The sequence below is a fragment of the Capra hircus genome, chromosome 22 (genome assembly GCF_001704415.2).
Source record: "Capra hircus breed San Clemente chromosome 22, ASM170441v1, whole genome shotgun sequence".
Lineage (NCBI taxonomy): Eukaryota > Metazoa > Chordata > Mammalia > Artiodactyla > Bovidae > Capra > Capra hircus.
Window position 1 is genome coordinate 43,267,374 of NC_030829.1, and position 24,285 is coordinate 43,291,658.

A 24,285-nucleotide genomic window follows, 5' to 3' on the forward strand; every position below is an offset into this window, starting at 1 on the left:
CCCTGTATATAACATAAAGTTTGGACAGGCAATCTAGCCCTTGAACATGGGTGACATCAAGGTAAAAAGGAGGATGGTTTGCCCCTACATTAAATGCCCCGGGAGGCAGGAATTCGAGACTGGTTTCACTTCTAGATATTGTATCTTCCACGCAAGCTGAGCTCTCCGGCAAAGAGTAAACACTCTTCTGCTGCTGGCTGTGCCTTTGTCTCAGCCTCCACTGCCCCACTCTGTCATTTCTGAAAGTTTTAGAAGGCAGGGAGGCAGACAAGGGCTGAGTATAAAATAAATATACCACATGTCTGGCGTACTAGAAAGATTTTTCCTCTTCCCTAAACATAGCCCACGAGGCTGAAAAGTCTCCAGTTCCTTTCTGGCTGTATCCCAGGAATTTCTCAATGAAGGTACACCTTTATATGGTGCTTCTGAATAATGCAAACACTTTGGAGGGATATATCAGGCACTCATCATTATACACTCCAAAGATAAATATTATAGACGCAAATGTGGAAAAACATTAGTCAGAAGTGGTGCAGGCAGGGGCTTAGGGTCAGCAGCGAATTCACCACAGCAGGAAGAAAGACTCGGGTACAGAGAGGGAGGTAAAATATGAAAGGAACTCCCTGTTACCTAACCACATTCCCAGAAAAAGTTTGGGTAGTATGCCAGAGAACAAACTTAAGGAGTAAGATTCATGGACTTCATGACAGGTTTTTTTTTTTTTTTCTTTGTGGGGTCTGTGTACTTCCTTCCAGATGGCAGAAGGTTACCGGCAGGCTGCCAAAACAAATTCAGTGTACCTAGACTAGTCTCTGCACCAAGTCTCTTAGAACATAATCAATTCTCAATGATCTGACTCCTAAAGTGACCAAGTGAAAAGTGCTTTGCTGATCCAAATTTTCCCTTACTTTCCTTTTCCACCATTCCTACATCCAGCCTGCCCTGTACACCAAAGCACTTCATCATTTCTCCATTCCAGAAGTCGTGGAGAAAAGGCAGCTTAGTCAGGAAGATCCTGCTGTTTACCTTCAGCTTGTGGGGGGTGGGGTGGGGAGGTAGGGGCAGGTGGGAAGGACTCTGGCCCCAGGGTTAGATGGTGAAGCTAAACAACTTTCCTGAGTCAGTCTTTGCAGTGCGGACTTGGGTGCTCAATGTTTCTTAAAATACAGATATTCCCACTAAATCAAAATATACAGATGCTTTCTTAATTCAAATATTAAGATGGTATATCATTATTTTTCTCTAAATACTGAGGATTAAATTTTACTTTTCTCATGTACTTTTTGTTAAATGTTCAAAAAAAAAAAGCTGCCACATATTTAAGATTTAATTGTCAAAACAAAGGTGACCTTCTACAGCCTTAGTTTCACATTTCCCTTGGATATCATTTTGCTCCATCTTGCTTTCTAACTCAGAGGTGAGAAACAAGCTCAGTCTGATTAAGATAAGATGGAAGTATCACACAATATTACCAACACCTTTGGTTCTTGTTCTTAAAAATAATCATATCTGGGCTTGCTCAGTTTGTGATATTTTAGCTTGTGACAGTGCTGAAGATACATAATCATTATACTGTGCACATTAAGTATGATTCTATGAGAGAAAGGAGAAAAAGCGGAAATGCTGAAAGGGAATATACGTGCATTAATAAAAGGTCATAATTCATTTGCAGTGGATTACAGAGACAGAAGAATCTCATTAAAGAACGTTTTAGTTACAGACTAGTATCCAAGAGTTGACATCAGGACAAACGGAAAGAAAAGCAATTTTACATTACAAAGGAGCATGATGACTACACATCATTTCACAATGAAAACACTGAACAAGAAAATAGAAGAGAAACATACTGACAAGATCAGACATATTTTTAAATGTGCTGCATTTAATGCAATCCAGAGGCTATCAACAATTGAGATGCTGTGACAACATGCCACTGCCATTTGTGGTAACAGTCAAAGCATTTTGCACTGATCGCTCAGTGACCAAAAACAGGCAAACAAGCAATGCAACAAAATGGCTAATGCATTCAGAATAACATACAATAGATTTATCTTCCAACCACAGCATTCTTCCCAGATTTTGAAAGAATTATGGCATGTGGACTGGAAGGACACAAAGTGCTTACAGTATTAAATACTAGGATATTTACTTTGGCACAGAATTTGTGTTCCAACCAAATAAAATGAGACTTCTCCAAAAACACATATCCTTAGCAAGAAGATAAAAATGAACATATTACAAAATCAATATGGCCACATGTAAATAAAAAATGTTACAGTTTTGTGGTTTTTTTTTTTTTCCCTTTAGGAACAAACATGAAGACAGAAGAACAATAATCATTTCCAGATTCAAGATACTATAAGGAGAGAAGAAAAATGCAAAGAAAAACTACATTGATTAAACAGATCTTCTAAAACAATCTGGGGGAAACTTGTTATTGAAGACAGAAGGGTTGTCTTCAAGTTCCTTCTGTTTAAAACCAATCCTTCATTTAAGAGGGTCTACAACCGGGGTGAGTCCTGCCAGGTAGATGGAAATGAATCAGCCTTCTCCACCCCCTAAGCAGGCCACAAGTCAATGCAGGCAGTAGTATTAGGCCAAGAGGACTGATTGCAGCTCTTACTGCCTCATGGTCAACCTTGACCATGCCTGTGTGTGTGGGGAGGGGGCTCCAACAACAACCCTCACTATTTTAAGTATGATTATTTTTTAAGCCACCAAAGTTGAGATTTTACGCAAAATGACATGAAAAGTGAGCATGCCTATTTGTGAAGAAGGGAAAAAAGAGATGGGGGAAAGAAAGGAAAAGGTCACAGAACATGAGTTTGGCTGACTGGGTATGAGCTGAGTTTTTTCATAAGCAACTTTTCAGGCCAGTTTCACCCGAAGGGTTTGGACAGCATTATGGGGTGGCCCCAGTATACTTTCCAAAAGTCCCCTAAATTAAATGTGATACTGTCTGGAAAGATAAACAATGAACTGAGTAATGTGGTACAAAGGTCAACTAACTGGTAGAGAAAACCTTTTAATGTAACTTTGTATATTTGTATTTTGAGACCAGTTCGCACTGATAAATTCTCTATATTTGGACCATGATACACAGCTAACAAATCACCAGGCAGAGATACTTCCAGTATCAACTCTGTGGCAGGTAATGCTTCCCTTTATTTCTAACTAGCATGAATATCTGATTTGCTTTTGGCTTTAAGTCCAACCATAATTGGGCTCATAATGTCTTTTCGCTTTACCTCTTTCTGTACATCCTTTGCTTGGTTTTCAGCCTTACTGAGAAGAGTTTTTAAATCAGCTGAATCCCGAAGATGCTGTTCTTTTAAGGATCCCACTTGATTTTCAAGCTCTTTCCTGGTCACCTGCAGGATGCTGAGATCACTGGTAAGCTCTAAACTCTGCTTCTGAGAACTGCAACAGAAATATTGACAATTACTCATGCAGAAACCAGACACAGCAGGAAGTTCAATTTCTTTTATATTTTACTAGGCTGGATGGAATGGATTTCAGAGGAGAAAAGAAAAGTGTGGGGAAAAAAAAAACAATGATATTTTCAAGAAGTAAAAAAGCATTAAAACACTAAAACAATGAGCGTTTAGAGCTGTTTCCTATTTTCAGATAATCAAATACATGCAAAGGTTGAAACTATAGAAAAAAGAAGTAGAAGGTGACTGTGTATTTGGTCATATCACATTATATTCACTATATCATAAAAATATTCAGTGTAGGTCTTCTACATGAAAAGAAAGCACATATTTCAACTAGTTTCTTCAAGTACTTGACAGACAGGATGGCGAGCAGAAACTTAAGAAGTTTAGGAGCCACTTCCAACTTTAACTAAAGATAAACCTATTGAAATGAGAAGATACCAAAATGAGAGGAAAACACAAAACAAAGAACTGGGATGGTTGGGATGTAGACCTCAGATCTGCCACTATTTAGCTGTGGGATGCTGAGCAAGTCAGTTCACTGGTACCATTCCATTCTCTGAGTGAGCCTTTCCTGGCCTCTTAGATCTGTGCCAGGCACTGTTTGCACAGACGCAAATAACACAAGGAAAGCCTCAGTGCCCTCCTTGGCCAAACAAGAAGACTGAACTCAGGAATTTCTGAGGCTGTTTTCCAGCTTAAATCCTGTGATTACTGTTACAATTTGATGTAAAAAAAAAATCACATTTTTGCACTAGGAAAACCTCTTGACAAGCATTAGTAGAAATTCTTTGTTCATACAGAACAGATTTATGGACACAGAGGGGGAAGGGGAAGGTGGGACAAATGGAGAGAGGAGCACTGAAATATATACATTACCATATGTAAAACAGATAGCTAGCAGAAAGCTGCTGTAAAGTATAGGAAGCTCAGCTCAGTGCTCCGTGATGACCTAGAGGGGTGGGATGGGGTAGGAGATGGGAAGAGGTTCAAGAGGGAGGGAACACATGTGTACCTGTAGCTGATTCATGTTGATGTATGGCAGAAGCCTACACAACTCTGTAAAGCAATTATCCTCCAATTAAAAGCAAATTAAAAAAAAACCCAAAACACACAAAAATAGAACTTCTTTGTTCTCTTCCTTCTACCTCATGGACAACAAAGAAGAAAAGACCTGTACAGTGTAGCTGTGTTAAAGAATTTGGCTCCCATCTACAACAGAAATAGCTTAAGGAGGATAAGGTTTTTGAGAATCACAGTTATATGCCTCTCAGGATAGATCATAAGTCTCAGACTCAATACTGTACCTGAAGTACTACAGAGAATAAATCTCATGCTGATTGGATGCTAGGCAGATCCTAGGTGTGAGCATGATGTTGTTAGGGAAATATGACTAGGAACTAGACAGCATGTAAGACACTGTAAAGAAAGACTAGCTTCTAAATACTACTCAAATGCTGGGGTGGCTTAACAAATAAATTAAGAGAACTATTGAATCAAAAAGTTTAAAAAGCAGAATTAATGTCTAAAATAGTTTATGTGAGTTTAGACAGATAACTTGATGACTGATATGCCATCATATGCTTCTAATTCATCAGGAATTTGTAGGATTGCTTTTCAACATTTAAACAAAACTTGGAAGTAATTTTTAAAATAGCATTTAACAATCTGCTAGATTTCAATTGATCATATCTCAAAAATAAGGGATCAAGTCTGAATCTTTAAAGTATCAAATATTCAAAAAGAAGAATAATTTAAGACAATCAATACTGGTAATCAAATATCAATATTTCTTGCTTGATAGAATACCAAACTAAATGGATTCACCAAGATCCAAATGTATTCCAAATAGGAAGAACCTGAGTGTCTGTATCATCTTACATACATTTTATAAATAATTTGCCCACATGTTCTGTCAACTGATGACCAGTTGATACTAAATACACATAAACATATGTGTGTGTGTGTCTGTGAGTGCATCCATTTATTTGTCTGTTTGTATTTTGGGCCATTATTTTGTCCTATTCATATTTTGAAATTGCTTTTACAAACTTTCAGGTTAAAAACAAACATCTGTCTTATTCTCTATTGTTAATTAACTCTAAACATTCAAAGAGGAATACCCATAGAAAAGATTATGGAATGGTAAGACATTGGAAGAGAAAAAAGTGCTTTAAAAACACGGATATTAAAAAAAAAAAAGATACTGATACTGAGCACGTAATATTATAGGAAGGAGTTTTACAGAATAAGTCAGTGCATCTTGCTCCTTCAATTAGTTCTTGATTTTTTAATATATAACCAATATTGCAACTGTCTTTGTTTTCACAAGAGTTAATGAGGAACACTATTTTCTGATACATCTAATTATCATTTTTCCCTAAAGCTTATTTTCTATGAGAACTGACCTTGATCACTGAATTTTTGCTAACCTTAATACTCTTCAGGAGTATAAGCACAAGGCTAACAAGAGAGTAATGACTCACATTTTTGGTGTACTGAGGGGAGGGAGACAGTTTAAAGAATGGCTTCAATAATAAACATGTACTACCTTCATATTTGGGCCTCCCTAGTGGCTCAGACAGTAAAGAATCTGACTGCAGTGCAGGAGACCTGGGTTCAATTCCTGGGTTGGAAAGATCCCCTGGAGAAGGGAATGGATGGCTACCCACTCCAATATTCCTGCCTGGAGAATTCCATGAACAGAGGAGCCTGGCGGGTTACAGTCCATGGGGTTGCAAAGATTTGGACACTACTGAGTGACAAACACTTGCACTTTCATATTCTGAATTAGAATGTAAACACAGCTTAAATAAAAAATATGGAATCAAAATGGGTCAAATTTTAAAGGAAGAAATAAATGTTAAACTATACAATAAATGTTGGTAAGAAAACAAGACTCTCTACTAAATTTGCTGGAACAAATCTACTGCATTCATTGGTTTGCCTGTAGGGTACTGGATACTATGACAGATTTAACTGGTTTTAGAGACTTTTTGATCTTATATATTATTCAGTTCAGTTCAGTCGCTCAGTCGTGTCCGACTCTTTGCGACCCCATGAATCGCAGCACGCCAGGCCTCCCTGTCCATCACCATCTCCCGGAGTTCACTCAGACTCATGTCCATCGAGTCCGTGATGCCATCCAGCCATCTCATCCTGGATCATCCCCTTCTCCTCCTGCCCCCAATCTCTCCCAGCATCAGAGTCTTTTCCAATGAGTCAATTCTTCGCATAAAGTGTCCAAAGTACTGGAGCTTCAGCTTTAGCATCATTCCTTCCAAAGAAATCCCAGGGTTGATCTCCTTCAGAATGGACTGGTTGGATCTCCTTGCAGTCCAAGGGACTCTCAAGAGTCTTCTCCAACACCACAGTTCAAAAGCATCAATTCTTCGGGGCTCAGACTTCTTCACAGTCCAACTCTCACATCCATACATGACCACAGGAAAAACCATAGCCTTGACTAGATGGACCTTAGTCGGTAAAGTAATGTCTCTGCTTTTGAATATGCTGTCTAGGTTGGTCATAACTTTTCTTCCAAGGAGTAAGCGTCTCTTAATTTCATGGCTGCAGTCACCATCTGCAGTGATTTTGGAGCCCCCGAAAATAAAGTCTGACACTGTTTCTACTGTTTCCCCATCTATTTCCCATGAAGTGATGGGACCAGATGCCATGATCTTCGTTTTCTGAATGCTGAGCTTTAAGCCAACTTTTTCACTCTCCTCTTTCACTTTCATCAAGAGGCTTTTGAGTTCCTCTTCACTTTCTGCCATAAGGGTGGTGTCATCTGCATATCTGAGGTTATTGATATTTCTCCCGGCAATCTTAATTCCAGCTTGTGTTTCTTCCAGTCCACTGTTTCTCATGATGTACTCTGCTTATAAGTTAAATAAGGAGGGTGACAATATACACCCTTGACGTACTCCTTTTCCTATTTGGAACCAGTCTGTTGTTCCCTGTCCAGTTCTAACTGTTGCTTCCTGACCTGCATACAGATTCCTCAAGAGGCAGGTCAGGTGGTTTGGTATTCCCATCTTCTTTCAGAATTTTCCACAGCTTATTGTGATCCACACAGTCAAAGGCTTTGGCATAGTCAACAAAGCAGAAATAGATGTTTTCCTGGAACTCTCTTGCTTTTTCCATGATCCAGTGGATGTTGGCAATTTGATCTCTGGTTCCTCTGCCTTTTCTAAAACAAGCTTGAACATCAGGGAGTTCACGGTTCACGTATTACTGAAGTCTGGCTTGGAAAATTTTGAGCATTACTTTACTAGCATGTGAGATGAGTGCAATTGTGCAGTAGTTTGAGCATTCTTTTGCATTGCCTTTCTTTGGAATTGGAATGAAAACTGACCTTTTCTAGTACTGTGGCCACTTTTGAGTTTTCCAAACTTGCTGGCATATTGAGTGCAGCACTTTCACAGCATCATCTTTCAGGATTTGAAATAGCTCAACTGGAATTCCATCACCTTCACTAGCTTTGTTCGTAGTGATGCTTTCTAAGGCCCACTTGACTTCACATTCCAAGATGTCTGGCTCTAGATTATTGATCACATCATCATGATTATCTGGGTCATGAAGATCTTTTTTGTACAGTTCTTCCGCGTATTCTTGCCACCTCTTCTTAATATCTTCTGCTTCTGTTAGGTCCAGACCATTTCTGTCCTTTATTGAGCCCATCTTTGCATGAAATGTTCCCTTCTTATCTCTAATTTTCTTGAAGCGATCTCTAGTCTTTCCCATTCTGTTGTTTTCCTCTATTTCTTTGCACTGATCGCTGAAGAAGGCTTTCTTATCTCTTCTTGCTATTCTTTGGAACTCTGAATTCAGATGCTTATATCTTTCCTTTTCTCCTTTGCTTTTTGCCTCTCTTCTTTTCACAGCTATTTGTAAGGCCTCCCCAGACAGCCATTTTGCTTTTTTGCATTTCTTTTCCATGGGGATGGTCTTGATCCCTGTCTCCTGTACAATGTCACGAACCTCATTCCATAGTTCATCAGGCACTCTATCTATCAGATCTAGACCCTTAAATCTATTTCTCACTTCCACTGTATAATTATAAGGGATTTGATTTAGGTCATGTATTATTACTTTTTACATAACCCTGTTTGATAAGGAAAAGCTGATTCTGTCTCAATAATATCAATTCTTTTATCACAGCCATCTTCTGATGAACCTTATAAACAGAAGGGATCACTGGCATGAAAGAAAAAAACAAACTTGTATTTGAAATTTATTATCATTTAGCTTATAGGTGAATTTAATCATAGATCATTTGCTGCTTGTTTGCTTAGAGCTTTTTGGAATGGGGGTGGGAAGGCGGCATTTATGAATCTGTATTCCATGAATACACCCAAAGGAAAGGACATAGAGGTGGTGCCAGAAAAAAAGTGCTTCAGTACTCATTTAGTGGGGTTAATCTACCAAGTAGCCAGAAAAGAGCCTGGCTGAATATTTTGTTCCAAAAGGTATTTAAATATCAAAATTAAATTAAATTTAGATGAAAATCTAAGATACAGAAATACTTTGAGCCTAAATAAGAGTTCACGCATACTTGTGCAATTCTTTTTCTTGCCGCTGCAGTTCTGAAGATAGCAAAACATTTTCCTTTTTGAGAGAACGGCATTCAGTATCCAATACATTCCATTCCTTTCTCAACTTCTCTAGTTCACCTAAAATAGTCCCAAAACACATTTGTTAATATAGGAACGTAACTATTTTTTCCCCTTTAAAAAACAAAGATTTTATATGGCTTTTCCTTGATTTCTGTAACTTTGCAGTTATGCCTCAGGGAAGTTCTCATCATCCTGAACTTCAGTAATATTTTTTTTCCCACTTCACTTTTACAAGACAAATAATTTTTAATAGTATTTAAATAAATAAATGTAAAATTGCAAATTTTTTCAATTCACTGTAGAGCTTACAGATGTGAAGAACGTTTATAGCCTCAATATAAAAACACTGCTTTTATACAATCAATCGTTATGGAAGAGAAAATTAGCCTGACTGCATTCGATTCAGTACAAGTTATGAAGTTATCAGTGTCAAGCATTAAGAGCTTTATGTAAAGTACATTTCTCACCTTGCAGCCTGGTTGCTTCTTCCCTCTGCTGGTCCTCGCACTGTTGACACCGAAGCTGAAAGCTATTTTGCAAACTCATTATTTCTTTCTCATATTCAGATGCTGCTTTCCGCCACCGCTCAAGCTCAGCTCGCACTTTCTTAAGCTCTTCTTGTAAAGAAGCAATGTCAGTGTCCCTCTCAGAGGCAGCCTTTTCTGCCGCTTGATGAAGGAGTAAAATTTCATCTCGGGCACTAAGCAATTCATCTCGGGTACTTGCGATTTCACTGTCCTTCTCCTCCCGGAGATTCTCGATATTGATGTGTAACCTCTGTAGTTGGGCTACAAAAGTATAGTTACTCATCATTTTCTTAGTCCCAGTAATCAGGAATAAAAGAACAGTCCATATGGGACTGTAGTTACTGAGCCGTTTGTTGCTTTTGATTAAACTGTACGAGCAATCCATGTTTAATGCATAAAACATCAAAATACAGAAACACAAAGAGAGGAAAAAAGCTCAAAGTCATCTTTATTTCTCCCACACAGAGAAAATTACTTCTAACATTTGGTACTTATTTTCCCAGATTTTTTCTAAGCATTTATACATATATAAAAACAAAAATTGGGAGCAATCATAATGAATACAGTGCTCTCTATGCTGCGGGTGATAAATATTTTTTAACGACAAAACAGCTATATTAACTTTCTTCACTAATCCTTTATTTCAGATATATTACGCTGTTGAGTTTTTAATTACTGATGACAATACATCTTATAATGCAATCTTGATTTTTTTCCTCCCGTAAGGGTGAATTCATAGACACAGAACTGCTTGGTCAGATGGTAAACATTAATAAAACCTTTGATATTCTTAACTCAATTTTCTGTTTAACTGTCAATTCCTTAAAGCAGTTTTCTCTGCCGGCTTATCTAAAAATAGTCCACTGCCATTCTCTAGTCCTTTGCTCTGCTCTTACTGGACATCACATTATATACTTATTTGCTTATTGTTCATCTTTTTCACTACATGGTACATCTCATGTATACTATCCTCAAGACTAGAAGAGTAAAGAACCAAGGATTATCGGTTGAATTAATGAATTAATAAAGTTACTGAATACTGCCTAGTCAGAGGTATATTTTTTAAAGCTCTGGTCTTGTTGATGTGAACTGGAAACAATCTGTATAAAATCATGCTGGGTTCAGAACTAGAATACTGGTCTTGGTTACTATAACACAAGAAAATTATAAGTATAAAAAAATTCGTTAGGCAGAAAAGAACAATTAAAATAAGAGGATTTCAGGCTTGGGGAGGAAGAGGTTGCCTCAGAAATAAACATTAAATACTAGCCCATTTAAGTTTGTGGGAAGCAGTAAGAGGTTAACAACCTCAAAGTCTGGAAGGGCATGATGGCCAGGGATTACATGACCATGGATTTGTGGATAAAATCATGAAATATATATGCTGGCACTAGGGGGCACTCAATGACGCTCACGAAGGGCAGCTTTACCACAAGAGGCAGCACTACATGAACCTTCAGGGATAACTGTCCATACACAATACAGGATGGAAATACAGATATAAGTCAGATTTATGTAAACTAATGGATAACAGCATTAAACTGTAATAAAACTGTGAAAAACTCTCATGAATTTAAAAATTCATCTACCCAGCTACCCCAGAAATTCTTGTTTAACCATAATACAATTAAATTTTTAAAATAACTGAAATGTCCAACTCAAAAAGAAGAAACGAAAACCCAAAAGACTGGTTTTTCTCTGGGTATTTTAGGGCAAATACCCTAGGCTTCACACATTGACTCCCCATTTCATCTCAACAGGGGTTACCTGTCTATTTAATTTCTTTTTACCCTGCCACTCAAACAAAGATTTTAAAATAACATTGGTTCCTTCTCTGACGATGAAGGCAAATTAATTTTACTTTAGGGATTTTACAATGGCATGGGAAAGACATCTCCTGGAGCATCTCACAATTATAGCCTCAAAGTACCAGGAGCTCTGGTTCAAAGAAAACCCTGGACAGACAGGTGTCTTTCAGGTCGTTTCTGTAAAGACTCTGTGACAGCCCACACAAAGAGATAGCAAAATGGTGGGTATGAAGAGCAGCCTTTACCAATGAAGGCAGCGCAGGGACCACTGTTCTATTCCACGTGGTAAACAATTTTTGTTGCAATGCAAGTGTGCTAGGAGCATTAGAAATAATATCACCAACAAGTTAAAAGTGCTGATGCACCAACCGACTCAAACTGATATCCAGTCTGCAGGCCTCCTCTATAGTAAGTCACTATGTAACCCAGAAAATGACAGTCTTACAAATTCATATCTTCACTCTTGCTTTCCCCACTCCAAGTGGGAAGTACTATTGCAGTACTAGGGAATCTTCCCTCTAAAAAAAAGAGAAAAGGCCACCAAGAGCCAGTTACAGTCTCAGATTCTACAGAAGAATCAAAGCCATGGAAAATGGGAACCCTCTGCATTCTTACTTTCCATTTATTTTGAATTACTACAAACAAACAGTAACAATCCCAAATAGCCCGGAAGTGTTCCATACCTTGAAGAACCTGTATTTGTTTACTGGATTCCTCGACTTGATTTCGATAGGCTTTTCTTTCTTCTTCCAAAAGAGCTAGAAGTAAAGTACAGTATGTCTAATTTTGTGATTTAATGAAAATATTCAGAATTGAGCAACTGGAAAATCCTAAGAAACTCTCTCCTAAAGCTCATGGAGGGAAACAAAAGTTAGGCAGTAAGTATTAGCAGTATTAGCAATCAGGTAGTTTAAAGATTTTTAGGAGCACAAAACAGTAGTAAGTAAGTAATAAATGTATCAACTGAATAGGAGTTTTCTATATCTTATATGGCTGAGATAATATATGCTGTTTTTCACTTGAGAAGCATTCTTGATAGCTGTTAATCAACACTGTGAGCTTATATTTGAAAACCAGACTTAGAATTCTTATGTTCACTGCCAAGTACATAATAAGTACTTACTGACAGGAAGTCCACGGTTCCCTGTGGGATGCAAATCTTCCTTCTGGTGAGGAAGGCCATTTTAGAGAACATGAGGATTCTAAGACTTTGTAAGGTACTAACTGACTGCAACTAGATAACTACTGTGAATGATACAAAAAGGTTAGCTCTAGGGGACAGCACAGACTCCAACTGGCCTATGTCTGTATAGATAAGTGAGCTACTAGAATAAAAAGTGGTTGGGACATTTGAACATTCTCTACCTTAACCTTGCCTGGCTCCTCTCATTTACTTTAGAACACACTGTAAAACTGCAGGGAATATAAATGTCCCTTATCTTATGTTCAGTAGCCAATATTAGGTATAATTAAAACTTAGAAATTGATATTTCTATGTTTTTTTCCTTCTATTGTACTTAATATATAATTAACTCTTAAGATCTTTCATTGTAACAGGTCTTTCTTGATCTTCAGAAGAAAGTCATACCACTGTAACTGTCTCTACTATACTGATCTGAATCATAAGCTTGGAGAGGATAAGTAAAGTTCCAAGATCACATATCTAGTAAAGTCATGGATTCGGAAGAGGATAACCATGTCTCTGGACTTGGGGCCATTCAGTAATATCTTGTTGCTTTCACATCCCCTGAAGAGTCAAAGTAATCTTGATCTCACCTTGAAGTTCAAAGCATTTTTGTTTACTTGCTCTAGCTAGTTCCTGGGCTTCAATCAATTCCTTGCGAAGATGCTGAATTTCTTGTTTTGCCTCAATTTCTGACTGTGCACCCTGCAAGTCATCTGACAAAAATATGTTTATTTTAAAAGCAAGAGTTAGTATGATATCATAATCTCTACAACCAAAGATTAGCAATCTTTCTCATGTTTAGACATGCATAGTTAACAACACAGCACAAGTTTAATAAAATTTAGAAGCAAATTATATTAAGCATTTTAGTCATTTTACCCTGGAGAAAGAGCACAAATACAATTAAATATATATTTAGTAATTAATGGCAATGTACTATAAAACATATACTAGTATATAATAAATTATGTTTCACTTATGTAAGGGTTATGCAGAATTTTGAAATTTCTTGCTAACAGGTCAGAAATTTTTCACTTGTAACTTAACTGGAAATGGAAAAACAGAAACTTTTCCTCAAGAAAAAACATTTTAGCATGATTTCCCCAGTTGTGGAATACAAAATAAAAACTAAGCTGAAAGCTCCACTGTGTGTACTCTGTCGTCACTGCTTCCTCAATGTCACATACATAACAAGTAAATATTTGCTTAATTATTAAATAATGTAACCTAGTGATGTTATCAAAATACATTAGAACCAGCATTACATCTCAAAAAAGCTCGTTCCCTCTTTTCTCTCTAGTCACTCTGCTCATCTTTCATTGTATTAAACTTTCTACTACTGAACACTGCCTGAAATAAATGCATCATCAGGTGGGCCATACTCTTCTAGTATATTCTATTATTCTATTACTATTCTATTATTCGACTATTACTTTGGTTTACGATAGCTCAGGCATAACAACTTCAATCCATCAGAAAAGAACTAAAAATAAAATTTCATGATGCAGACACAGTAGGTCTCAGATACTATAAACATGTGTTTTCATCCTCATATCTTACTTCTCCCTGTCAAAAATTCTAACTCTAGGTTCATCTACTTTAGCCAGTCTAGCAATTCTTCCTTTGAAAAGTCATGGTAAGGGTGGAGGAAAAGCAAGAGAAAGATTTTTTTCCAGTGGCAGGTGCATTATCATAGCAACTACAAAATTTCTCTTTCAGCATCATACATGGAAGTCTGCCCAGGTTCTAGCTGCCCACTTCTGGATTTGTCATTATACAGGATAACGTCCTTATTTTTTAGGAGTATTAAAGCAGGAAGCATCATGATGCCTTTATCTTTTTTTTTTAAGTTCATTTACAATGTTGTGTTAATTTCTGTGTATACCAAAGTGACTCAGTTATACAAATATTCCTCTTCCTATTTTTTCCATTATGGTTTATCACTGGATATTGATTATAGTTCCCTGTGCTACCCAGCAGGACACTGTTATTTATCCATCCTATATATAATAGCTTGCATTGATTAATCCCAAACCCTTGATCCTTCCTTTCCCCTCTCTACCTTCCCCTTGGTAACTACAAGTCTCTTCTGTATGTGAGTCTGTTTCTGTTTCACAGATATGTTCACCTGTGTTGTAGATTCCACATATAAATGATATGGTATTCGTCTTTCTCTTTCTGACTTACTTTGCTTAAAATAATACTCTCTAGGCCCATTCACTGCTGCAAATGGCATTATTTCACTCTTTTTTATGGCTGAGTAATATCCTACTGTACATATGTACCACATGTTCTTTACTCATTCTTCTGCTGATGAACATTTAGCTTGCTTCCATGTCCTGGCTATTGTAAACAGTGCTACAATGAACACCGGGGTACAATGAACACCGGGGTGAATGTATCTCTTTGAACAACGGTTTTCTCCAGGGATATGACCTGGAGTGGGACTGCTGAGTCTTACGGTAGTTCTAGTTTTAGGTTTTTAAGGAACACTATACTGTTCTCCTTAAAAAACTAAAAATGGAGATTCATAATTCAAAAAGATATATGCACCTCACTGTTCATTGCAGCCCTATTCACAAAAGGCAGGGAGACGAGCCTGATGGGCAACAATCCATAGGGTCACAAAGAGTTGGACATGACTTAGTGACTAACCACACACACACACACTGTTCTCTATAGTGGCTGTATCAACTTACATTCCCACCAAAAACGTAAGAGGGTTCCCTTTTCCCCATACCCTCTCCAGCATTTACTGTTTGTAGATTTTTAAATAATGGCCATTCGGACTGTGGGAGGCGATACCTCACTGTGGTTTTGGTTTACATTTCTCTAATAGTTAGTGATGTTGAGCATCTTTTCATGTGCTTGTTGGCCACCTGGGTGTCTTCTTTGGAGAAATTTCTATTTAGGTTTTCTGCTCATTTTTAGTTGTTTATTTATTTTTATATTGAGCTATATAAGCTGTTTGTATATTTTGGAGATTAACCCCTTGTCAGTGGGAAACTATTTTTTTTCCCACTGTGAGGGTTGTCTTTTTGTAATGTTCATGGTTTCCTTTACAGTGCAAAAACTTTTAAGTTTAATTAGGTCTCATTTGTTTTTGTTTTTACTTTCATTACTCTAGGAGGTAGATCAAAAAAGATATTGCTGATTTAGGTCAAACAGTGTCCTGCCTATGTTTTCCTCTAAGAGTTTTATACTGTCTGGCCCTACATTAAGGCCATTAATCCATTTTGAGTTTATTTTTGTGTATGGTATTAGGGAGTGTTCTAATTTCATTCTTTTCTGGGTAGCTGTGCAGTTTCCCCAGCTCTAGTTACTGAAGAAGCTGTCTTTTCTCCAGTGTATATTCTTGCCTCCTCTGTCGCAGATTAGGGGACCAAAGAGCAGCCTCTTACTTTGCTAGTCCTTCTGACCAGCTGGCTCGCTTCTTGACAACTGGATCTTTTGTTGGCTCCTTTGGTCTTCCCATTGCTCTTCTTTCTCTATAAACTTCCCTTGCTATCACAGTCCATCCCTATGAAGAGAATTCCCAAACATTTCTTTCTGGCCCAGTCTTATCCTTCTCCACATTTGCCTAACACAGCCTGTGCTATACCACACTTTCCTACTGGTAAATGTTACTGCTATATTAAACAGTCCTATTTGTAAATGTCAGCACTATTTTAAAGAAATGTATGCCTCCCTTTTCACTCTTGGGTACTCTTACTTACCTTTAAGGAACTCATTTGGAAGCCCCATCCTGACTATTGCTCCTCCTCGTCTCTGACCCTAGCCAGGAAATTAGCTGCACTCTCCAAAGTTTCCACCACACCTACTAAAACACTTATGACTCTACCAAAATGTCTCCTTCTCCCATAAGACTACAGCCTTCTCATGTGTCTTATCTCTGTATCTCCTGGTTCAATAAATGTCACAGAATGAAGTGAAAATGATTTTCTGGTCCTAGTTTCTGCCTTACACTCCAACTGCTTCTGGTTCCAAGGGTGACAATACAAAACTGGGGGCACATGTGACCGTGAAAGGAAGAGCTTTTAATAAGTATGCTGGGACAATGGGGATAAATGGTTTCAGGCAAACCAGGACCTATAAAAACCTTACTGTTCAACATGTGCCAAACCAGAAACATCACATTGTCTACCACATCATGTACACTATGCCCCTTGTTCTTTACATGTCCTGCAAGTTGGCAGTTGAATCTAGAATCCTGACTAGATTCAAGTTCAGCTTTTTTGTGGTATGACACTTTCAGAGTCACTGCAATGATACTTCTTCCATGAAATGCCTTTCTTCCCCATCTTCTAAGATAAACAAAAAGAAACAAATATATAATCTGGACATTCTTTTCCCTTTCTTTGACTCCTAATGGCAGCAACCACGAGAAACAGCTTATCATCTATACCTCTTCTGTTGCCAGTTTGATTAGAAACTCCTCAAATGCCAAGGACAGTCTTATCAGACTTTGAAACCACTGAGGTCTCTGGCATGGTTCCCTAAAGGAAGCAAAACTGCATTAGATACTACTTGGTCTGAATTCCAGTTTTCTTTTTACCTTTTTTAAGGAAATGATTTCAAGTACATAAAAAACTGTGGATCAAGCCACAGCTTTATTTCTCTTTCAAAAGTGACATATGTTGACTGAAAATAATATTTCAAGGAAAATTACTACTGTTTACTCATTTCATTTACAGCTCATGATGACTGCTTAATCTACTTTAGATGCCTTTCCTAATCCTATACGACTAACATGAGAGAGAGAGTATTATAATTCTAAATAAAGATTGTTTTTTAAAAAGGGAAATAATGAAATTTGAAGATAATGGTTCATGAAGCCAGGCATAGGGTTTCACTGAATAAAATAAAGGGGCTACTGTCTGCAACTCTCAAGGTTTGGCTAGATCTGTCACTTTCCTAATTTTAAAATTCTGTTTGCTTTTTTCCACCAAAAAAAAAAAAAGAAAAAGAAGAAGAAGAAAAGCCACGTCTCAAACACCAGAGGTTATCTGAGAAGAGTATAGATCAGGAAGAATATTGGAAACTATGATCATACTTAAACACAGATTGGCAACTGGTTCCCTGGACCAGTAATCTTCACGACTTCTTTTGTTAAGGGAATTCAATCAAAGGTGGCTCAAAACAGCTATGTCAGCTTCAGGACCCATGGGAGAAGAAAAGAGAAGGCCATGATGCCCAGACCAAGGAATTCTAAGAGAATCTGGGTAACCTCTTTGCTAATCACTTCCAATTCTAATTGTTATGTAGCTAGGAGAGCAGCATGATCATGCAGAGTGAAATCAAGGCTTCCGTGTGTGTGTGTGTGTGTGTGTGTGTGTGTGTGTGTGTGTGTGTGGTGTGTGGTGTGTGTGTGTGTGTGTGTGTGTGTGTGTGTGTGTGTGTGTGTGTGTGTGTGTGTGTGTGTGTGAAAGCATGTATGTGCATGCATGCATCCAGTCACTCAGTTGTGTTCAACTCTTTGTGACCCATGGACTACAACCCACCAGGCTCCTCTGTCCATAGAATTTTTCAGGCAAGAATACTGGACTGGGTTGTCATTTCCTCCTCTGAGGGATCTTCCTGATTCAAGGATTGAACTCACATCCCTTGCAGCTTCTGCACTGGCAGGTGTATTCTTTTTTGTTGTTTTTAACTTTTTTTATCTTATTTTATTTTTTTGGCAGGTATATTCTTTACCACTGTGCCACCTGGGAAACCCAAGGCTCCCTTTATATAATCCAAAAGCTAGGGTCTGAATTGGGCAATCCCTTAAGAGCCCAGCCAGATGCAAAGGCATTTCTATACAAAGAAACCTCCACAGGCTGCTGTTGCTGCTGATTTCTGAGACTTGCCTGGTATTGGTCCATTGCTACTAAAATGCTTAACATACTGAGCTGGACTTATATGTCAACTTTTCTTGTGTATAATAAAGCAATTATAAAAGAGACTAAATGCTGGCAATCACAGATTTATCAAAAAGACACCCTAAGGCACTTAAATAGGTAGTTCTTTCAAGAAAGTTAATATTTTTAACTTTTTCTAATTTACATTAAAAATGATAGAGTTCTTGTCAGAGACATCAAGGTAAACACAAAAAACCCACAGCTATATTTCATATTCTACCACTTACTGCTTTGCCCTACAAATAACTTTGATTGACACAAATTTTACAATTTAAAGATTTTTCTTTAAAGTATTTAAGCACCAACATCAACATTTTAAATTTTAGTTTCTGCTACTGTAGACAAGCTATCTTACTCTTCTAACTAAAACTTAAAACATCATGTAATACTTGGAACTGAATCTGTGGCAAGGGTGAATACAATGCCCTGGTTTAAATGTCATAAAAACGTGTTAAAGTACCTTTTAATAGGGACACTTTAGCAAGGGGTTCATTTAGGTCTTGATCATCCATTTGGGCGTCTACAGAGGGGGAAAAAAGAGAATTATAAACAGTAAACTCTATCAGCAAGCTATCCTTTTCAAAATAAGTAAGTGAAACTTATACAGCTATTATATTTGGATCATTGTAAGAATTTTGAAATCTCCACCCACACCAACCTGCATACCTAAACTGCTTAGTAGGCAACAATAACTAACAATAACATCTGCAGAGTTATAAACCTTAGGTTAAAACTCACCTGTAGTGTCGTCGCTACTTTTCTCCTTGCTTGGACTCAGAGTATCTGACAAGTCGGATTCCTTCACTCTTGCCTGGTTTTCTAACAAGTAGGAAAAAAAAAAGTAGAATCATGTTACAATTAAAAAAGCTTGTATCAGTAAAACTGCTTCAGGCTATGCGCGCTCTAAATCTACTGGTATGCAAAATACTTTTAAAATTAACTGAGGTCACTGAAGCTCTTACTTCTTCACCACTCTAGTTCCAAATGGAATGCTGCTTATTACACGGAGCTCAGATTAAATTATAATGTGGATCATGACTGCTGTGCAGAGGGCTGGGGCTTTTGTTCAAGGCTGTCCACTGGCCAACTGGAAACAAAAATGAAGCAAGCTTTGCTAAAGTATTCAGAGAACTGCAACAAATATAGCAAAAATTTCCAGGACAATGTGGACATTGTATGAAGATGAGGAAAGAAAATGATTCTATTATATAAAAACACTAGTTAGGTTGCCTTAGTAATATTTATACTCATAACAAAAACTCTTTAAAAAATTACCATTATTTTTTTAAATTAAAAGTAACACTGCAAAAAGAACATTAACAGCCTTTTATATCTAAAGAAAATGCAACGGTACCTGAACCACAAGCCTTAAATTCTTTGCTTAAATCGATATTTCCTTAAACTTAAGGACCATTCTCACTACTTGGCCTATTCAATCTATACTAAGATATAGCTTAAGCCCATCACTTCTAAGGAAGTCTTCATTTCTCCAATATGTTGCTCCTTTTTAATTGTATCTTCTCTGGGACATATGTTTTTATCATTAACCATGTTCTGTTTTATAGTATTCTCTGTATAAACATATATCTTATTTCCTCAATGAGATTATAAATTCAGTAGATATATAATTACTTTTTACAATGTCATGCGCTTGACTATACTATTTTTGGTAATCTGTATCAAAAACATAAATGTGGGTATCCATTTCTAGTACTTTTTCCTAAGGAAATAATAGACAACATATAGTATATATCCATAAGGATATTCACTGCAGCATTGTTCATTACTGAATGGAAAATGTTCAAGATAGATTCACTACTATTAAGTAAAAGTAAAGTCTGTTATGTATAATGTAACTATGTTTAGACTGAAAAGAGTTGAACGTTTAGCTATGAATTTTTTGTTTTGTATTTATTCAAGTCTAGAAGGATCTAACACAGAGATACCAATGGTCATTTCTGAAGGTAGGGATGCACATTTACTTTCTAACTTCACACTGTCATAAACTGTGTGAAAAATTAGAGTGAACATATATTGTTTTCATAATCAACTAAATCAAGAGATATTTTTCATCTGAGAAGTAGTCAGAAACATATCTGAAACTATCACTGTCAAAATAATTAATACAATATTGAAATATAACTTATTTGGCTATTCCATATAAGAATAGCCTAAATTTGTGGCTTAATTTGTATAATGAGTGATGGATTATAAGAGGCCTTTTGCATCTTTTCTCACTGCCATTTCTAATCAAAGACCAGCTGCTGAGAGACAATGAGCTTGGATTAGACATGAAGTCACTGATCGCTGAGGCCGATGGGAATCTAATCTGAGACCTCTAGTGTGCATTCACAGTGTGTTATAGTTAGACGTTTCTGAATGTACTAGTTTTGATCACAAAGTTACAGTCTCAAATAAGGGAGGTGTGAATACATCTTATCAATATATAGAAAGGAAAGAAACCATTCTGTAGGAACAGAACGGAAAAGACAAAAAGACTTCTAATTTTAATATTCTTGGCAATTTTATGATCAAGGTATCAAGGTAAACCAAGAGGAATGTATTTTCAGACATATTCTTCTGGCTTACAAGCAACTTTTATTTCCTATTTGGAACAGTAGCTAGGAAGGTAAAATTGCCTTAGAGGTTTCCATTAAGATCTTAGTAGAATATAAGCTCCATGAGTGCAGGAATCTTTGTCTGTTTTGTTAACTGCTACATCCTCAGTCCAAACAATGCACAGTATGTAGGAGGTGCTCCAAAAAGAGATGATTAAAGACACAGTTTACTGCAAGTCAAGTCATGTGGCATCATTGTTGTGTCTTGACACTACAGTTATTATATGGAGGCAAATAAAATCTATTCAAGATGAACAGGACACAACAAATGAGTGACAAGAGTCTCTACTATTTAAAACCTCTACTCTTCAGCTATGAAGCAGCACCCAACTTCCCTATATTAAAATTCATTCAGTTCAGTTCAGTTGCTCAGTTGTGTCTGACTCTTTGTGACCCCATGAACCACAGAACCAGTTGATTTTTTCTGCAGTACTTACTTATTAAAACGCAAAGCAATAGTATACATAAGAGGGGTAAATGGAATGTTATCAACATCAATACCAAACTACTCCCAAACTGGCAAGTGTACAATAAAGTGACTGCTTTCACTATATCTTCAAGCAGACATAACAATGGATGGGCAAAACAAACATAGGCCAGTTCTGATACCACTGGAACCATTATTTGCAAAGAAAGCACAATCAAGAATCAAAGGGGGAGAGAAGAACTAATATTTGCTAACAGAAAGGTGCTTCCTGCTTTATAAACAGTACGTCATTAAATTTCCAAAAGACCCTGTAAGTTATATACTGTTGATCCCATTTTATAAATGAGGAAACTGAGATTTAAAGTACTGAAGTAAATTGCCTAAGGGCACAAAGCCAGTGGCTGGTAGAACCTGAAATTAAAAGCCGCTGTTTGACAAATTCTTGTTTTTTTTCTACGGCCATCTTTCAGTTCAGTTCAGTTCAGTCACTCAGTCATGTTCAACTCTTTGCAACCCCATGAATCGTAGCACACCAGGCCTCCCTGTCCATCACCAACTCCCGGAGTTCACTCACACTCACGTCCATCGAGTTGGTGATGCCATCCAGCCATCTCATCCTCTGTCGTCCCCTTCTTCTCCTGCCCTCAATCCCTCCCACCATCAGAGTCTTTTCCAATGAGTCAACTCTTCACATGAGGTGGCCAAAGTACTGGAGTTTCAGCTTCAGCATCAGTCCTTCCAAAGAACACCCAGGACTGATCTCCTTTAGGATGGACTGGTTGGATCTCCTTGCAGTCCAAGGGACTCTCAAGAGTCTTCTCCAACACCACACTTCAAAAGCATCAATTCTTTGGCACTCAGCTTTCTTCACAGTCCAACTCTCACATCCATACATGACTACTGGAAAAACCATACCCTTGACTAGACAGACCTTAGTCGGCAAAGTAATGTCTCTGCTTTTGAATATGCTATCTAGGTTGGTTGTAACTTTCCTTCCAAGGAGTACGCATCTTTTAATTTCATGACAGATCTACCATAAACATAAAATGACTGCAAGTTGAGTGAGGGCTTAAATAGAAGGCATGGGCAACCTACAACTGCATTTTGTATTAGGTGAAATACCTGAAGGAAACATTAATACCACCAAGACTTGTAACAACTAGTAACTGGCAATTTCTAGCAACTGATGTTTTTCAAGGCAGAAAATTCTATTAAAAACATCACCAGTAAAAGTATTTAAAAAATAAAATAATCCAGCCATATCTAAAAGAAAATACTTTATAGCCAGATATAAAGCATTTAAATGTAATTTATTTCAGCCATGTTAGTTTGTTACAGGGATTAATATACCTCTGCATGCCAACTGTAGTTACTGCCAGTAAAATGCTGACAGCTGACAGAAAAATCTCTGGGTATATAAAACTTATATTTGTATTAGCATTCATCCTTTCCCTATTTTTTTTCCGGTTGTGCCACTAGGCTTTGCAGAATCTTAGCTCCCCAACCAAGGACTGAACCCAGACCCTGGCAGTGAAAGTGCTGAGTCCTTACTACTGGGCTGCCAAGGAACTTTCTGTATTACCATTCTTAAAGGATGTATTCTATTCACTTGCATGGACACACTTGCTATAATTTATTTAATAAATGTCCTTATTACTGGATGCTTATGTTTTCTTTTTGCTTTTAAACAATACAAACGTCCTTGTACATCTGTCCAATTTGTTCCTTTTTAAGATAAAAACTCAGAAGTGAAACTGCTAGTAAGTTGTTAAGCATGCTCTTTAAAGTTTTCAATACATATTTTTAGCCAGATTTCAAAAGGAAATCATTACATTTTCTCTTCCAATAATGACATCATGTAATTTCAAGGAAATAAATTCTAATTCATAATACATTAAATAGAAGCACAAAAGTAGCAATATACTTTTCTTTAATTAAAAGCAGCACTGATTTTTTTACGGCTACATTACATCAAAGTGTTGGCTATTTAACCAACTAATCTGAATAGGTATTTAGTTGGTGAAGTAAAAGCTATTTTAAAATCTGTTCTCATCTCACTTTAATAAGATGAAATAAATTGCCATACGTACTAAAAATAGTTCACTGTTCTGAAACTCAATGCCTGTTTGCCAGAACAATATTAGTGATGCATATTTTACGCATTCTTTCCCCAAATATGGCATGTGCCGTGCACAAAATTCCAAATGGAAGCCACCAGATAGTTGGGATAACACTATCCTTTTGAATATTTTTAAAAGCCAAATAGATCCAGTTACTGTCATAAAACAGAATTAATGAAACTGATTACAGCAACCCTTTATTATTCATTGTTTTAACTGACCCAAATGATTTTGAATTTAGTTTTAAATTTTATACTGACATGTTCTCCTGATAAAAGTCCTAGAAGGAATAATGAACATATTCCACTAAATTTATTTGCCCAATTTCCCTACACATAAAAGTGACTTGACAACATGATGCTTTAAAACTTACTTTTCTTTTCTAAGGTCTGACAATTTTTTTTATAGAAAATAATTAACAGAATAAATTACTTCAAGCAATTATAGGACTATTCATCACAAAATGTAAGGTTCTACATAATCACTTTTGTTTAAACCAAACTGAGATGCCAGCAATTAAGATAATATTAAATATCATAACAAATATAAATGTACAATAACTAGAAAAAGAGAACTGAAAACACTTTTCATCTGTTTCAAACAAGATTTACACTCTATTTGATTAAAAATTTTAGATCAAAGCTGAA

The 24,285-nt window shown here is 36.9% G+C and overlaps 1 protein-coding gene across 22 annotated transcripts in view; it reads right to left on the reverse strand.

Annotated features, from left to right (window-relative positions):
- The window catches only part of SLMAP (sarcolemma associated protein), a 160,504-nt gene that overhangs the window by 6,317 nt on the left and 129,902 nt on the right, over window positions 1–24,285 (reverse strand). For 16 of the 22 annotated variants that reach the window (XM_005695817.3, XM_005695811.3, XM_005695806.3 and 13 more), the window contains 7 exons: window positions 19,212–19,292; window positions 18,934–18,993; window positions 13,164–13,286; window positions 12,071–12,145; window positions 9,520–9,840; window positions 8,992–9,109; window positions 3,249–3,420 (listed from right to left, as the gene is read on the reverse strand). In XM_005695817.3, the coding sequence (XP_005695874.1) occupies window positions 3,249–3,420; window positions 8,992–9,109; window positions 9,520–9,840; window positions 12,071–12,145; window positions 13,164–13,286; window positions 18,934–18,993; window positions 19,212–19,292 (950 nt within the window). The remainder of the gene's footprint in view (window positions 1–3,248; window positions 3,421–8,991; window positions 9,110–9,519; window positions 9,841–12,070; window positions 12,146–13,163; window positions 13,287–18,933; window positions 18,994–19,211; window positions 19,293–24,285) is intronic. The other 6 variants (XM_013973602.2, XM_018067102.1, XM_018067101.1 and 3 more) reach the window with 1 other exon arrangement.